Source organism: Erpetoichthys calabaricus, chromosome 4 (assembly GCF_900747795.2).
Source record: "Erpetoichthys calabaricus chromosome 4, fErpCal1.3, whole genome shotgun sequence".
NCBI classification, from domain to species: Eukaryota; Metazoa; Chordata; class Cladistia; order Polypteriformes; family Polypteridae; genus Erpetoichthys; species Erpetoichthys calabaricus.
In genome coordinates this window covers 33213180-33231501 of record NC_041397.2, presented here as the reverse complement: position 1 = coordinate 33231501, position 18322 = coordinate 33213180, and the positions used below count along the sequence as shown (strand labels likewise).

The window sequence follows — 18322 nt, the reverse complement described above, 5'->3', positions numbered from 1 at the left end:
CTAAGGCCAATATTCCATGACATGACTTTTACTCGTGGGCATGTCAGACTTGCTGACAGCGGTTGCTGATCTTGTTGCTTGACCATGTCAATTTACATGACTGAAAATCACCGGCTATATCACATTTATTATCACTGCTTGCTGACCTTCCTACTTCTCCAGTGTTGTGACAGCCAATAGCTTGTTTCCTGTTTTTGCTGGTACTGTACAAAGGGTTAACAGCTATGACAGGTTCTGCCACAATTTCAGCCATTTCTACAGAGAAACCTTAAGTTATTGCTTTCATGTGGATTTTACTTTGACAGGTACCACCTACCTAGAGATTGTTGCAGATCACATATGGCCCTTCATGGCAATGGTATTATACTCTGATGGCAGTGGCTTCTTCTCAGCAGGTTACTGTGCCCTGCCATACAGCAAATAGAGTGGTTTGAGGAACATGACAAATAATTTAAGGTATTGAATTGGCTTCCAAATTCCCCAGAACTTAGTCCAATTGAGTATCTACAGAATGTGCTGGAAAAACATGTCTGAACCATGGAGCCCCCACTTCACAGTTTACAGGACTTAAAGGATCTGATGGTAACGACATGGTGCCACATACCACAGGACACCTTCAGAGGTCTTCTGAGGTCCATGTCTCAATAAGTTAGAGCTGTTTTGGGAGGTTTTTTTTGGGAGTTTTTCCTTGTCTTCTTAGAGAGTCAAGGCTGGGGGGCTGTCAAGAGGCAGGGCCTGTTAAAGCCCATTGCGGCACTTCCTGTGTGATTTTGGGCTATACAAAAATAAACTGTATTGTATTGTATTGTATTGTATTTTGGCGGCATGAGGGGCAGTTAAAAAATATAAGGCATGTGGTTTTAATGTTGTGGCTGATTAGTGTATACTGGTGTATATTACACCAACATTACAGATAATGTCAGTATTTCACATACTGTATTACTTTGGACTGTGGTAATTTCAGGGAAAAAATAACTTTTATGAGAACGGATAAGTAGAGACACATATAGGCCAAATTCACCTAAAATTGGGCATACGGTACTATCTTTTGCACATTTTCTGTATGTCTGCATTGCTTCCTCGATACCAAAGATGCGCAAGTTCAGGTAAGCTATTGTAAGTTTGAGTGTTCCTTATAATGGAATGTTGTGCCAATCAGGCGTGGTTTCTGATTTTTCCTACCAGGATAGCTCAGGCCCCTATGACACTTATTGAAATCTTCAAGATTCATATATTGAATAGGTAAAATATAGCATTTAGGCATGCTTCCATAATAGTGTGTATAGGAAGAATTCTAGCCCAGTTAACACTTGCAAGGAGAGTTGTGGTTGTGAAAACTGTTGGACTGTTTTGCTTGTAAAGTTTAACAGTCCAAGGTGACCAAACATTATAATCATGACATGTTGATATGTATTCTGATATACTACAGTTATAGAAATGAGACACTGCATGTTTTTTGTTTACTAGTGATTTTGTGTTTCATATATACAAAGTTTAGGACACATATTTAGAATAATATGTATGTTTTATTTTTTAGCTTCCTGGAAAAAAAACAACCAAACTGTGGGTTCCTGATGAAGAGGTTTCCCCAGAAACTATGGTGAAGGTAAGCTAAATTTTATTTAATAAATATAATTGGAAATACATTTGTTGTAAGTGCTTTTTATTGATCTTTCTTTGGTTTTTATCAAACCTTGTTAACTACTAGGATAGATTTAAAATTAAATATGTGTAAGTAGTTTTAAACCTTTCAGTATACATGTCAAGTCGGGACATGTTTATTAACTGAAATTGTTGCTTACAAGTTTAACCATAAATTGCACCACAAATTTAACAAACAGTACTGTGTTATTAATTGTAGCGTACTTTATAATTTAACATTATATTAATGAAAATTAATTCACAATAATATTTTAAAATAAAAGAAAAATGTTTAAGAAAATGCATTCATTGAGCTTTTCATATTTTATTAAGATAGAACCAATTTGTAAAGAAACCATTAAAATAGCATTTTGTTCATAAGTACTTAATTGTTCCAAGTTGTAACTAAGTATGTTGCATCTTGAGAAATTTTGATACTGTTGTTTTCTGAAATTTCCCAGTTAGATTCCACTGCATGGGTGAAACCTGTTCAGATGGGCCATTGAGTGGATTCAATCTGTATTGTCATGTAGGGCTGGGTAAAAATATTGATTTATTTTTCGCTTAAATGATTCAATATCAATTCTTAAAGTCTCAAGTTCAATCTCTCTCTGAATCTCTAACCTGCTCAATTACTATACAGTAATCCCTCCTCCATCGCGGGGGTTGCGTTCCAGAGCCACCCGCGAAATAAGAAAATCCGCGAAGTAGAAACCATATGTTTATATGGTTATTTTTATATTGTCATGCTTGGGTCACAGATTTGCGCAGAAACACAGGAGGTTGTAGAGAGACAGGAACGTTATTCAAACACTGCAAACAAACATTTGTCTCTTTTTCAAAAGTTTAAACTGTGCTCCATGACAAGACAGAGATGACAGTTCTGTCTCACAATTAAAAGAATGCAAACATATCTTCCTCTTCAAAGGAGTGCATGTCAGGAGCACAGGCTGTCAGAAACAGAGAGCAAAGCAAACAAATCAATAGGGCTGTTTGGCTTAAGTATGCACCGCGGCACAAAGCTGTTGAAGACGGCAGCTCACACCCCCTCCGTCAGGAGCAGGGAGAGAGAGAGAGACAGATAAAAACAAAGAGTGAAAAATCAATACGTGCCCTTTGAGCTTTTAAGTATGTGAAGCACCGCGCAGCTTGTCGCTTCACTAAGCAGCTGCACACAGAAGGTAGCAACGTGAAGATAATCTTTCAGCATTTTTAGACGAGCGTCCGTATCGTCTAGGTGTGCGAACAGCCCCCCTGCTCACACCCCCTACGTCAGGATCAGAGAAAGTCAGCGCAAGAGACACAGAGAAAAGTAAGTTGGGTAGTTTCTCAGCCATCTGCCAATAGCGTCCCTTCTATGAAATCAACTGGGCAAACCAACTGAGGAAGCATGTACCAGAAATTAAAAGACCCATTGTCCTCAGAAATCCGCGAACCAGCAAAAAATCCGCGATATATATTTAAATATGCTTACATATAAAATCCGCGATAGAGTGAAGCCGCGAAAGGCGAAGCGCGATATAGCGAGGGATCACTGTATGTAGATTTTTGCTTATCTTCATTTTTTGGCGTCCAATCCAGTATGTGTTGCTAATATGCCTTTTACAGCTTTCTATGTATAAAGCATTTTACTACTTCTCATAAAATTGTATTTCCTCCTCAACTGAAATCAGTGCCTACGCTTAAATCAGATGTGTGAACATACTACAGATTCAAACAATGCATCGGTAAGGAACAATTGGATAAAAGCAAAGCCATATGTAAGCTGTGCAACTCAGAAGCTAAGTATTGTTGTAACACAACAAATGTGAGAAATTATTTATCCGACATCACTCATAAACATATTCTCAGTCGACATTCAAATGAGTAGAGCCTAAATAATATACACTAGAGATGGTGTTAAGCTCTAAGATTCCATTTAATTCTCCTTGTGTCCGAAAAATAGCAATCTATAGCAGTTATTATCTGTAAAGATATGAGACCTCCCAGTATTGTTGAAAATGAGAGCTTTTGTCAAAGGATACAGGTTTTGGAACTGCAGTATGCTAATACTAAACAAAAAGCAAATGAGTGAAGTTACTGTATTGAGGCTTTAGGAAGATCTTGAGTAAAGAATCAGCCACATCTATCATGTCAGTGGAGAGAGTAGCCCTAAATTGCAACAGCAGGACATCCAGGGCAGCAGATTCCTACGTGACAATCTCATGTCCCTACATTAAAAAAAAAACTGGGCATCTGCCTGTGTGCAGAGCTGCTGAGATCACAGGCTGTTGTTCCAAAAACCTTTCTAGCATCACCCATAATATGTGTGACTCTGATGTAGCGATGCATGTTAGTTAAATTATGTTGAACTTTGAGTGCAGTGTTGCGAAAAAGTTTGTTCTTTAAAAAAAAATAAAAAAAAATAAAAAATTAATATTTGTTTGTATCTTGCAAATACTGATGTTAATGGTTCATTACTAATCAAGTGTTGCTTCTTAAATTCCATTCCATGCTTATGCATATGTTATAAAGTCACTATATAGACACCCTTCAAATAAAGTGTTACTGAAATTTGTCTCATTATGTTAATGTTCTCTATGCATAGGTAAGTAATTAAAAAAAAAAAAAAAAAAAGTGTCCATGCTAATTCAGTCAAGATAAAATTGATATTGAACCGAATCGGGACATTGCGAATCAAAATTGAATCGGGAAATCAGTACCAATACTCAGCCCTAGTGTCATGTAAATAACAAGAATAGCAGTTGAAGCCTTGTTATTCTGGGTACCATTTTTAGATAATGACATTGGTGATTTTGATTAGTTTTGTTTAGCGCAGAGTGACCGCAGACCAAGTCCATGAACACTTAATGCAGTTTAGGATGATGCTAGTGTTGAATGTAATTTAAAAATGAAAAGCTATGTTTAAGTAAATATGAAAGAATATGAAAGAAACTGGCATTCTACACAACAGTGTTTAGGGAAAAAATAACAACTAATGCCAATATATCAGATCACCAAAAGAATCCATTTGAAATACTGTCATTTTTGTCTATATCGCCCATGTCAGTAAGTAGACAGATGTCTTACATTTACAGTTAAAGTAATCAGTTGTCAAGTAATATCTCCTGTATAACTTGCTTGTAATGTAAAGCACCTGAATCCAAACTGTTAGCCTGCTACTGCTTTCTAATGTTAGTGGAAAGGCAATATTGTATTATACAGAACATCCTCAAACCCACAAAATTCAATTCAAAATCATGGTGATCCAGAGCCTGTCATGGTAGCACCAGGCAGAGGGCAGATTCTTTTATTTTTCAACCGTATCAAATTATTTTCATGTTATGGTCTCTTTGGTGATGATTAATTTTTAGTCCAGGAGTGGATGTGAGTAGGAAAAAAAATTGTGGGAAAGGTTTACACTTTGTTTTCAAGTTTTAATTAAAACATTCCCAACAGCATAGGGTGCATTGTCACCATCGACTACAAAACAAATTCTACATAATATTGGAGAACCACAAGGGGTGACTTTAGAGGGAAAGCCTTTGGACTTTAAAACACAGTTAATACTTAATGCACAGGGCCATATTGACCATTTCCATACATTTTGTGTACATCCAGTGTTAGACATGCAGTCTTCTGGCACCTAGCAACTGATCAGAAATAAACTGAAAAACGTGTTCAATGTTGGTACAGTATCTTTGGCAGACTTCATAAGGCAAGAGACATTACAGTGCTTGGCAACAAAAAATTAAAAGTCTAGCTCTACTAAAAATATGTTCACTGTCCAAACTGGTGTATACTACAGATAAAAATAAAAACGTGTGCTGAACTTGACCTTATATTAAGTTCAAATAGGTATACTTGCACTTCAGCTTCAAATTTATTGTCATGTGTACAAAGTAAAATGCAATTTCTACATCAGTATAGTATCAGCAATAGACACACATCCAAATGTTTGTACTTGTTTTACTTTTGTCAAAGTGCATTTATAAAGCATAACATGCTTATGAGTCATTTACTGTTGTTAAAAATATGTAGGTGAAAATACCTTTAATAAAGGTGATGCTTGAAAAAAATGGCCCTTCACAAACTGGAATCTTTCTGTGCACAAAGTGTGTGTGTGTGTGTGTTTAGTGTGTGTGTGCATTGATAGTGTTAAAACATGTGTAGAGAATAGGAGCGGGACATTTGACTAATCAGGCTGTGATATATAACTTGAAACACTGAGGGAGTTTATTATTATCCACAGCAAAATAATGTAGTTCTTGAGAGTCCGATTTAACTCTAACCTTAACATTTATATGGAGTATTTACAATAGCAGTTTATTACTGGAAGCAATACTTTAAAAGCTTTCATATATTTTTTCTGTTAATAATGGTTTTATGAAAGTAAAAGTTTTTTTTTTCAGATTCAAGGTATTAAACTAATGGTTCGATGGTTGTTAGGAATGAGAAGTAATCTAAGTAAGTCAGGAACATCTACACTAAAGATGCTTACTGCGATACTGAACAGTGATGGAGACCTGACAGAACAGGGAAAAATGAGGTATTGCAGTGGGGATTTTTTGTTATTTGGTAAAGAAACATATGTTAATATTTTTTGTCTCTTTGCATTTGTTATTTTAAATATTTGATTCATTTATTCCTGTAAAGCCCTCAATTCCCACACAAAATGATGTGTACTGCCAAAAGCTCACTAAATATTATGTTTATTTCACCCAAGTTTATCATATTTAAACTAGGAGAAAGAAAAAACAGCAGTAAGTATTTAAAGTTGGCAGACATTCACAGCCAATATAATAAACTAACAATGACATAAGTAGTACACCACAACTATGCATAGTTGCTTGTGACACCACTAATAGTTATTAAAAGTACAAGAAATAGACAGGCAAATGTCAGTTTACCGGACCAGTTTTAAGCAGTTACTTTTTATTTGTACATTGTACATTCTGAGAAGGTAATATGAATTGTTGGAATCTTTGTGTCTGTCGCAGAAGTTCAGTGAAATTCAAATTCACTTGATATATTTGTATTCCTAATGTTTGTAATGTTGAATAGCATAGTGGGAGATAGCTGTTATATAAAATCATGCCTTCTACAATACATAGTCAACAGAGTACTTAGTTTAAGTTGATTTGCAAGCAGTGTGGCTAAGATACAGTATTGTACTGTAAACCTAAGGTTGCTGGTTCTGTTCCCTCACTAGTAATTAGTTTAAGTTCCATTTGCCATAATGTTAAAATAAATATATTTCTCCATCCATTTTTTACTGAACCAGACTTCTCTCAGGTCTGTGTGTGTATTGGGTGGGGGAGATACAGTGTATAGATTCTGTATCAGTAAAATGAATTGGAATGATGTTCATGAAAGAAAACACATTTTAAAAGGTTTATTAATGGATGGAGATTTTTTTTTTTTGTTTTTTTTTCTTAAGGCTTGTATCCTAGGACTGACACAGCCAACAATCATAAAACTTTCTTTGTTCACAAAAGAACTTTCATTAATAAATTTAGTAGAACAGTAATGTCCAGGAGTACCTGGAATGATCTGTTATTTGCTTCACCCTATCATTTACTGATACTATTATTGCATATTTGCAATTGAAATTATTTTATGAAATTTCTGAATTTTATTTCTTTATTCAAAGAATAAGTATAATGGTAATGTTGTACTTTTCACTAGGTGTCCTTCCCACATACTGAAAAAAATTACTTGTTATCTGTAAAGATTTCCAGGCACTTGTATGACTAAAATTTTCTGCTCTATTTAATCTACAATTTGACTGAATTTTGTTATGGTTCACGGATTATATACATAGTTTACCTGTCACAAAATAGGTGTAACTTTTGAAAGAGGAATGACAATATTCATTTGAATTAACACCTCCTTGTCCTTTGACTCTCTTACAGCAAGCCTGACATGTCACGTCTGAGGCTGGCAGCTGGATGTGCAATCTTGAAATTAGCACAGGAACCATGTTATCATGAAATTATTACCCTGGAGCAGTACCAACTGTGTGCTTTAGTCATAAATGTAAGATTGCCATTAGGTATTTCCACATGACTTACTGTTTGCTGGTGTGTGTGTGTTATTTTGACAAAGATTAATATCATACTTCTTTATTTTAGACTGATACAATGTAAGGGAACATTGTTGAATTTAGTATTCCTTTTAATGTGTTTCACCTTGTTTGCACCAGTTTAGATCCTAAATATAAAGATACAGTATTTTTGGATTTTGCTATTTCAGGTTTAACAATCTGTTTAAGATTCATATTGATAATATAAATTTATTTATTTTTAAATACATTAGCCTTATTTCAAGAAAAAGAAATAATTTGTACAAAATGTAAGCATCCACCTACAAACTTCTCAAAATACCATCCAATGTAAAGAAACCCATGGTACCAATCGGAACCACTGGAGTAGAATATGATAAAGTAAAGCATGAGTTTGTAACTATTAGCACAACACTACTGTTCACCTGAAGTAGTTTGAAAATTAACATACTAGTGAAGTGAAAGTAAAATAAAAAATTAACTGTGTATAGTTTCTATTAGTCCACTTTCAGTAATATATTAAACTGTGGCTTGTAGGATTTAAATGGGAACTGTGAGCTATCTGTATTGGATGTAAATTGGTCTGAAATATTTGTTTGGTCCTTCTGTCTTTTTTTTTTTTTTTTTTTTTTTTGTAAATTTTGATTTTTTTTATCTACATATGTAATTATTTTTGTAATAAATATTATCCAAAATATAACTAATAAGAAGCAAATAATTCAAAGTGAATTCTGTTATGTGATGCCATGCTGATTTTTTTCATTCTTATTTCAGACGAGACGGCTTCTGTTTTCGATTTTCTGTGTTGCCTATTAGTATGCTCATATTTGATGCTACAGCCCCAAAGATGATTTATGAGATAACTTGGTGTCTGTCTGAATTTCACCTACTACAAGTTAACTCCTATATAGCTGTCAATGTGTTAATAAATCTTTATTGGCACTGTAACATTTCTAATTCACATGCTTTGATTGCCTTCTCTAGCTAATTCCTTAACAAAGCATTCTTGGTTGTCTTCATTTACTATTGGTTCTAGTTCATCTGTCATTCCTTTTGTTTTTAAATCTTTTGTTTGATTTATAAAGTTCGACAAATGCAGCTAGCGCAGCTCTAAAGCTAGTTTGGACCTCACTATTTGTATCTATGAGTTATTCTATATATCTGTTCTTTTCATTTCTTATAACAAGTATCCCCCCCACCCCACCCCCTTTCACGCTGCTGGTAATATGTTCTCCTTTTTAAAGATATCTTCTTGGGGTTAGTTTTGTTCTGACTACTTCAATTCAGTTTCCCAACTTAGCTTTACTGTGTGCTGTCATAGCTTGAAAATATGCCTAGATGTGACATCCAACTAAAACACACTTTCCTTCTAAACAAATGTATCTGTCGAAAAGTAACCAAATCTGTTCAAAAAAACTCCAAAGCATTTGGCATTTACTGGTGATCTGCTATTATACCATACACTATCAAGTGTTAACAACAATCTAGTTAAATGAAGCTTGACTAAACTATCAGTTCCACCAAATCTAGCCATTGATAAGACTGAAGAATGTTGGCCTCTTAAATATAAGCTGAATAGGCAGTCCTGTTTGAAGAGCAAAATCTAAAAAATCCATCCATTCATTATTGCACCATCACTTTTTGCATTGGGGGGAGCGGGGGGTTGTAGATGATATATTATGAAATCTCCTTATTCCTCACAATAATGCTTTCTTTTACTGTACTAGGATGAATGTTACCAAGTGAGACAAGCATTTGCACAGAAACTCCACAAGGGCCTTTCTAGGTTACGGCTGAAGCTAGAATACTTGGCTATCTTTGCCTTGTGTGCAAAAGATCCAGTGAAAGAGAGGCGAGCTCATGCTAGGCAGTGTCTCATAAAAAACATTAATATCAGGAGGGAGTATTTGAAACAACATGCAGCAGTGAGTGGTAAGTATTGAATTTAGAATTAATTTTAGATGAAGTAAATATCAGTTTGTCATTGTACACTTCAAAATTCTATGATGCTTTTTCAAGTACAAAGTCTTGTCATATAATTTAATTGCATTTTAAAGGAGTACAATGCATGGCTGGTATAATCATTTCCAGTACAGTGTATAGTATGTTGTCATTTTTGTTTTATTATGGATATGTTTTGCAACATTAAGATTTAGTAGTGGCAAGATCAATATAGTTCATGTTTTGGCCTCTTAACAGTGCACCAAGTTCTAAAATAGTTTAATGAGCACTATTATCATGTACATGTACAAAAGAATGAGAAAATATCTTAAATTATATGGACCTTTGAAAGACTTTTAATGATGACTAGTTACCTAGTTCCCTCTGGTCCTTGGAAGAAAGGTTGTTCATGCATCTCTCACGAAACATATCATCCTTGGTCACTCCGAGGTTTGCTGCAATGTCCTTCAGTGCCATCAAGTGCCACCACAGCTCTTTCCCTGATAGACATGCTGCATGCTCGCACAGCCATTATTTTCTTGTCAGCCCTGTCATATGGCTGTGCCTCTGCTTGCTTTGAGAAGGCCTCAGAGGTGCATGTGGACTGTGGCAGAGACGAAAGTGACTGAGGCGGTGTTTGGAAAATGAACAGTCAACGTGGCTCACAGGTGCATGTGGACTGTACACAGACGAAAGCGACTCGGGTGAGGAGTTGGGGGCGGGCACATGAGTAGGCAGTGCGTACTGAACGATGACTAAGAAATCCGCAGACTAGAATGGCGGGGCGGAATGGGCGTCCTTCTCCTCTCCCCCAGTTCCGCCCTCCGCGTCTGAGCGCTGTCCAGCCCCGTCCCTTGCTCTGGGAGGTGGAGGTGCGACGGCGGTCCTCCAGTTTTGAGTCACGGACAATTGTATGTTGCCCTCTCCAGAGTTCCATCTTTTCATTCACTTAGTCGTATCCTCAAACCCACCCCATTTGGACAACTGTGTCTTTCAGGAAGTGCTCACCCATCAATACATACAGTAATTATGCGGCGTGCTAGTACTTTATATTTTCAGTACTTGCAAGCAATGTTTCTTAACTCCATAATTAACCTGTTAACATGTTAACTTCTTTTTTTTTTTTTTTTTATAGAGAAGTTATTGTCTCTTCTACCAGAATATGTAGTGCCATACACAATCCATCTTCTTGCACATGACCCAGACTATGTAAAGGTTCAAGATATAGAGCAACTAAAGGATATAAAAGAGTGAGTTCAAATTTTATCTTAAAAACATATCCAGTTTTGCAGCACTGTGTTACTGTCTTTTTACAGAATGTTTATACAGAAATGCAGCTGCTTTTACATTTTTAACCATTTCTTGTGTTTTATTTTAACATTTTCAAAACTACTACATTGTAATTTACATCTAAACCTGTATTAAGACTTACTATCGTATACGCTAACAAGGGCAGTAACTAGCACAATTTCAGTAACTTGCTTACTTGCTTTCTTATACGAATAAGTGTTGTTCTAATACTGAGAGGTTAAGTCTCTTTTTCTTTGTTTTAAACTCCTGGATTTCTGAAAATAGGAAGTACACCAGGAGAGTGTTTACAGTGGGAACTGGCCTCATTCAATTGTTTTACTATTTGTAACTGTTTTTCCTGTGTCATTTTTAATCTGCTTTTTTTTGTTTGCAGGTGTTTATGGTTTGTTTTAGAAATCCTTATGTCAAAAAATGAAAATAATAGTCATGCGTTTATTAGAAAAATGGTCGAAAACATAAAACAAACAAAAGATGCACAGCGGCCAGATGATGCCAAATTAAATGAGGTACTTTTTATGTTTTTTTTTTTTTAAGATAATTTTTTTGGACACTTAATATATTATGAAAAATCGGATTGTTCAGAAGTAATGAATTAACATCATATTAATACAATACCATTTTCCAAGCATGCTTAATCCCAAGTAGGATTGTACGTGGCTGTAGTCTGTTCTAGCAATTTTAGGGAGTAAAGCTGGAACAGGGTGCCAGTCCATTACAGGGGGGTTAACATCAACAATAGTAAATGTAAATTTCATTATAACAATAAAATTACAGGGCTTACTTTAATTTGAAACCTTTTTCTGGTATAGTTTAAAAATAAAAATAATTTTAAAGTACTGCACATTTATTTCTTGCAATAGGCTTTATTTATTAAAAAAGTTCTCATTATTGCAAGCCTTCAGTTAGTGCTAATTTTTTCTATATAATGATTCACTAAAATGCTGTACATGTAGATTACATATTTTCCTTAAATTGTGCCCACTGGCTTTGTCTTATTCACTTTAAACACCTCAGTCCTTTTTGTATATTTTTCTAATAAAGCAAAGTGTAGCAAAAAGGGTATGGCAATAACACAATATTGATTTAATATTGTCATTGAGGATTGTAAAATAATTTAATGGTGTTTCATTTTTGATAAAATGATTTTAACAGTTTTCACTCTACAGGGCTGTGTGGAACTAATTTAGATTGTTCATTTTACATTCCTACCTTGTTTGCTAGAAACTTTTTTCCAACCCATACCACCAAAATGAAATCGGATCCCACCTGAATGCTGATCTCTACTGTATTCCATAAGCACATACTGTATAACCAGAACTAACTAACAGACTTTCTTCGTAGCTCAGTGTTTTGCAAACTAACAGAAGACAATTGAAGGCCTAATAACCAGTACAGACTTATGTTAAATAACTAGCAATGAACCTACCAGAAGTGAGAGTTCTGAAAAGCATTTGTTGTTTATCATTTTTAAATAAAATAACCCTTCTGTTTCTTTGAATATTCTCTTGCATTGTGTTTTTAATTGAGCATTTTAGTATACATTGATCATTTTTGTTATATATAATGCAAAGTTGACTGACTCACTCATTCAATCATCAACAAAAACACAATTTCCTGTTAAGTTAAAAAGCTGAACTCTGGCAGTACTGCACATTTAGGCCAGTAGAACAATAGAAAAACTAAATACCCCAAAATCTCAAAAATGCCTAGACCAATTGATTGAAATTTGGTGACGTAGTAAAAAGAAAATTAGCCAACACGTATCATTTTTATTTCTCTGTATTTGTCAGTAATAAAGCTGTAATGAGTAGGGTATTCTTAGGCAGTGCAACCTTTTTTTGCTCTAGTTTTGATCACATGGAGTAGGAACGTGTGCAGTTCCTGAAGATGAATACTGCAATCAGAACAGTGTCACTGTACAAGCTGATATTGTAATTGTGCAGAGAAATTTGGCTACCCATGATTGAAAAGCGCAGCTGCCCTGCACAGGAGAAAGATGATGTGTCGAGCTGCATAAAAAATGAGATGTGAAATGGACGAAGAAGAGTTGGGCAAATCTCAGAGGATGTGGTTAGCAAATAGGCTCCTAGCATACACATAGTACTCCCTATTCTGTCGGCTTCTGTATATTCCTCAGTGTGGTTTAAAATAAATTCCACTTCAAGCCTAATTGGATTGTCAGAACAGACTTGTATACATAAACTTTGAGGGGGTTGTTTGGAGGGTTGGGTACTTGGTGGTAAAATACTGGCAGTATTGCAAGGAGTTGCAATGGGCTTGCACCATGTCAGGGATTGTCCCTGAGTTGCATCCTTTGCTTGCCGGGTAAGGCTCCAGCTCCCCATAATCCTACTCAGGATTATGTGGGCTTTGAAAATTACATGGTATAGTATATTCTAGAGTAAGAAGCTCCAGTGAACAAATCTTAGCCCCTTGTTGGGGAAAAGAAACAAATATTGAATACAAAAAAGTACTCCATTACTTACATAATACTTATGATACAATTGATCAACCTTTGGCACTATAACCGAGGCTCAAGGTCTTAAGAAATTTTCTGAATGAAGCCGAGTACCACAGCTAGCACTGAGATAAGTATGAATGTTCATTACTGTACATCTGCTAATGTTATTGTGATATAATTTGTACTTTAAATATCTGCATATACTATTTTTTTTAATAACACTTCTTGTATTTATATTCAGAAACTATATACTGTGTGTGATGTGGCAATGAATATCATCATTTCTAAGAGCACAACGTACAGTTTGGAATCTCCCAAGGACCCAGTTCTTCCTGCCAGATACTTTACTCAGCCTGACAAAGTAAGAACATTTCCAATAAATAGAAGCTGATTTATTAGTAGTTTCTACACTAAATATTTTTAGTGGCTCTCCTATTTAGCATGTGTCTGACATTTACAGCTGAGAGAATTTTTGTGTCTCCAGATGTTGTAGCACCCCAGTGTCTACCAGTTAAGATGCTAGGATCCCCCAAATTAGTGAACAGTCAAAGAACCCCAGTTGTGCAAAGCTTGACACCCTGTAGCACTTTGGCAGCTTAAGCAGATTACACAGAGTAAAACTATACAGAGAATTGTACCATAAATTCTATAGTGTTTCATAAATGACCATTAGTTAGTTTACTGGAGTTCTTTAAAAAATATATATAAATTTAATTTTGTTGCACTACTTGAAGTATTTTAATGTTTCCTTCTGTTAGTATAGTCCATAGAAGGGTGTATAAATGTGTAAAATTTTCAGGTTTAGTGCCCTATGTTTAGGCATAAAATAGATTTTTTGCAGGTCACACTAAAAGCAGTTTATTTTTATTTTTTGTAACTGCTTTATTTTATAAATATGCAGAGCTGACCAGGCCTCCCTGTTTACAGCAGTTTCCTTCAGCCCTTCTTTTAGAATTTAGTTCAATTCAAGCTTATTGTCTCAAAAGGCAACATGGATTTGTCGGAGTTTTACAGAAAAACCAAGACATCACATTAAAAACATTGCAAAAAAAGAGCTTTGGCATAATTGTAATAATATTAAAACATACTTATTACATTAAAAAAAAAAGAAAACAGGATTAAGACTTAACCAATGAATGTCAAACAATGAAAAACAGTTTATTATGTTAAAGGTTCTGTAGGAGATTAATAGCATTTGGGATGAAAGTATTTGCAATGGTTGAGTGTACCACTGGAAACTTGAAACTGTGACCTGATAGCACCAAGGAATTGAGTGAAGTGGGTGAGTTCTGTCTGAGTTGTGGCTTCTGCAATACTTATTAAATACAGTAGGTCTGTCTGATTTGACTGTGGAAACTGTTTTACTGCTTTATTGTACTGTTTGATTTTATTTTTTCCTGTTTTTTGTTGCTAACATTAAAATTTACTGACCACGCCAGTGTAACATAAGATATAACAGACTCTGTATAAGATTTATAACAAAATTAATATAATGTTAGAAGTCAAGCTAAAAACTGAGCTGCATAAGACAGTAGATGCACTGTTGTCCTTTTTGAAAGATTATGTGCTTTGAATAAAAGTTAGTTTTGAATCTAATGATTCTGTAGTTCTAGCTTTCAACATTCTCTACTAACCGTTTTTTTTGATGACTGTTTATTCTAAAATACGTTATCAGTTCTCAAGTTTTTGTAGCTTTAAATCGTAGAACAGATGCATCACACTCGTTAACAAAATTGTCCACCACTGGACTTTTTCTTCTTCAGTCTTCATTACATAGGCATTAAATGACAGTCTCTGGCAAAGTTTAAGATGAACCTATTTTAAAATGTACTGTAACATCCTTTAGTATACAGAATGTACAAATGAGGTGAAAAAACACATCTCTGATGTTCAATCCACTGGTTTTAAATCATTTGGAGCTCTGTGGCTTTTGTTGAAAGAAGTTTAGTAGTTTCTCCTGTTCTAAACTGGAAATGGAAAAAATGAGGCTTACCTGCTCTGCATATTTTAACAGAAATCTTCCACTAGAATTGCCTGGGCCAATTTGTAGTTTAAAATTTCTGAAAATATTCTCTATATCCATTTGATCAAAGTGTCTCTCCATAATCAGAATCAAACTGCTTAAGTTGCTTAACACTAGAATTACGAAGCCTACAAAAAAACTTGTAATCCCGGGCCACCGTAAATCCCTTCACACCTCTCCATCAGCGTCTTTTGTTTTGTAAATGTGACGATCAGCGCAAGCAGCCTACTGTCCCATCTCCTGCCTTGATGCAGCTCAACTCTCCCAGCTCAAGCCAAGGCTCTTTATCTGCATGTGAGGTTCCTGGAGTTGTATAGGGTAAATAATACAGTATATCGTTATTTGGAATAAATGCATTTCATGTGCGTTCCGTGTCTACAAAGATCTGGGTAAGTGTAGGATGACAGAAAATGTGAGGCAAGAAATGCTGAACACATACCTAGAGCAGAAACTTTTCCATGTTATACTAATAATGATGTGAATTGTGCAATGTGTGAAGACTTTAGTCCAAATATCAAATAAACATGTGCGTTTTTATTCAAGAATATAACCAAAGAAAAAAAAATCATTTGATTTACATGTTGTGGTCAATGAGTTGAAAGCCCAGACTCAAATGTCAATTGACAGGAAGATGATACGTGTTCTTGAATGGTGCAGAGGTAAGAACTGCTGCCTTATAACCTAAAGGTGCTGGGTTTCAGTCTTGGCGCCCCGTGTATTGACCTGCTGCTATTATTATTACTATAATATTATAAAAACATACATTTGAGTTGAGTCTGTAACACCTAGTGTAAATTTTGCCTACTTGTAAAAGAGCTTGTTTTTTTTAATTATTCAATTTTATTCTGTCAGTGACATTGACATGGTACAACGATCTTGCCTCTCCCTCTCTGAGTTGATGCCGTTTATCTCCATTCTTTTCACAAGAGCAGCGATGACCACAGTTTGTGCGGTGGCTGATGCCCGCTCAGAACTATTTGTTGAACTGACAATCAAAGATACAATGTCCCGTAACCGCTATCAGAGTACCATACGGCATTTGTGCTTTGACAACAAAGACACCCGTGCAGAATGTATGAAAAATGACAGATTTGCTGTGGTTTCAGACATCTGGCAACGTTTTGTTGAGAACTGTGTTTTGAGTTACAACCCAAGGCAAATACTTTCTGAGTCTATGTTCATAAAGCTTATGGAGCCATTTCTGGACAAAGGCAGAACCATAACAACAGACAGCTTCTTCATAGCGCTTTCCCTGGCTAATAGACTGCTGCACCGTGACACAATTCTGCTTGGCACCAGAAGTAAAATGGGACTTCCACCTGCAGCTAAAGTCATTTTAGTATACAAGCAGGTCACCACACTAATGTTTAGATCTGGCAGTACCATGCTGACGGTGTATGTAGCCAAAAAGAAGCAGCCTTTGATTTCAGTCTGTAACAGCCGGTGTAAAGTTTTGCAACCTGTGAAAGATCTCGCTGAAGGGATATAACCAGACACACAAACACTGGTGAATCATTTATTCTTAGTATCTTATCACTTGAATATTTTGTTATTCAGTTTTATTCTTGAATTAAAGCACACTTGTTTCGCTATACCTTTGCGAAAGTGTTTATTTTATATTCCAATAACTACTTGAATGAGATCCGTCTCTCGTGCACACACGTCATTATTTGAAAATGCTATGCCAGATCTTGCCTGTACTCAGCGTTATGATGCATGATACTGAAAATGTAGACATAGGCAAGTACAGGCAAGATTGAAGAAGAAAAAAATGTTCAGATGACAACTCATGTTCAAATGGCATAGCGTTTTTTCGTACTGCATCACACGCTAGACAGGTATTATCAGAACTAGGTGCAGTAAGCTACTAGCTCTTATGTTGTTGACAAATTCATCAAATTTATGTAGCCTACATCCATTCAGTCTAAAGCCGAACACCCCACTAATAACCTGAATGAAATTAAAGCACTTCATGGAATTCTGTTTTGAAATGATTTCTAAATACTCAGTCTATCTTCTTGATTAAAGGGAAATAATTTCTCCAAACTACTCCTCCAAGACTTTCCAAGGATGATGCCTGAAGTCTAGATATCTCTATTACTGTGATTGAAGTTAAGGAGGATTTAAATTCTTTGCATACTGTGAAGGCTCTTGGCCTATATGGGTTGTTGCTAGAGTTTTTCTCAGCATTTGGGAAACTGCTACTATCCCTGCTTTATCAAATGCTTAGAGTTGTTACCTACACCTTCTGACACTGAATCTTCCTCTTCACTGGCTGTCCTGTGTGAAAACCTCATCAGGTATCTAGGCTTTGACATCTCTTCCTTTTCTCACACCATTACACTTAATTACCTGCTTGTTTTAGGTGTGTTAAAGACTTAGTATTCCTGTTCTCACGAGCCCCTATTCTTCCATTCTAAACTTGCTTTTATTAATATAAATATAGTCCCTCAGTTTAACTTTATTATCGCTATGCTTGCACTTTCTGTTCTCATAAAATACAGGCAAGAAGTTAGATCTCACCGGTCTTGCTTGCTGTGGAATGGTGTATTATTGTGAAAGGGTCCTAGAGTGATCCTGTTCTCACTTTCAGATGTGTGCAATATGTCCTACAAACCCAATATAGCCCTCATAATTTTACACATATCAGTCTGTCACAAAAATCTAGCCATTTCTGCAGCTTCATTTATGATTACTGTCAGGGTTGATTGTTAATGTGGCTAAATACTTCTCCCATTCTCTTATATATATATATGAATGCAGGTGACAAGATAGAGCACCAGAACAAGCAGGATAGAAGGTTTACACTTTTATTAATGCATTATAGATTAACATTTTCTAACTTAAGGTTCTTAATGTGCCTAAAGCCAGAAGCAGAGCAAAATAAGTGTAACAAATCATA

General features: G+C 35.5%; 1 protein-coding gene across 1 annotated transcript in view; it reads left to right on the top strand.

Annotated features, from left to right (window-relative positions):
* Positions 1-18322, top strand: part of pds5b (PDS5 cohesin associated factor B) — a 155442-nt gene that overhangs the window by 119677 nt on the left and 17443 nt on the right. Inside the window, exons 22-28 of the mRNA XM_028799315.2 lie at positions 1538-1606; positions 6033-6169; positions 7536-7659; positions 9412-9616; positions 10761-10875; positions 11310-11442; positions 13639-13758. Of these exons, the coding sequence (XP_028655148.1) occupies positions 1538-1606; positions 6033-6169; positions 7536-7659; positions 9412-9616; positions 10761-10875; positions 11310-11442; positions 13639-13758 (903 nt within the window). The remainder of the gene's footprint in view (positions 1-1537; positions 1607-6032; positions 6170-7535; positions 7660-9411; positions 9617-10760; positions 10876-11309; positions 11443-13638; positions 13759-18322) is intronic.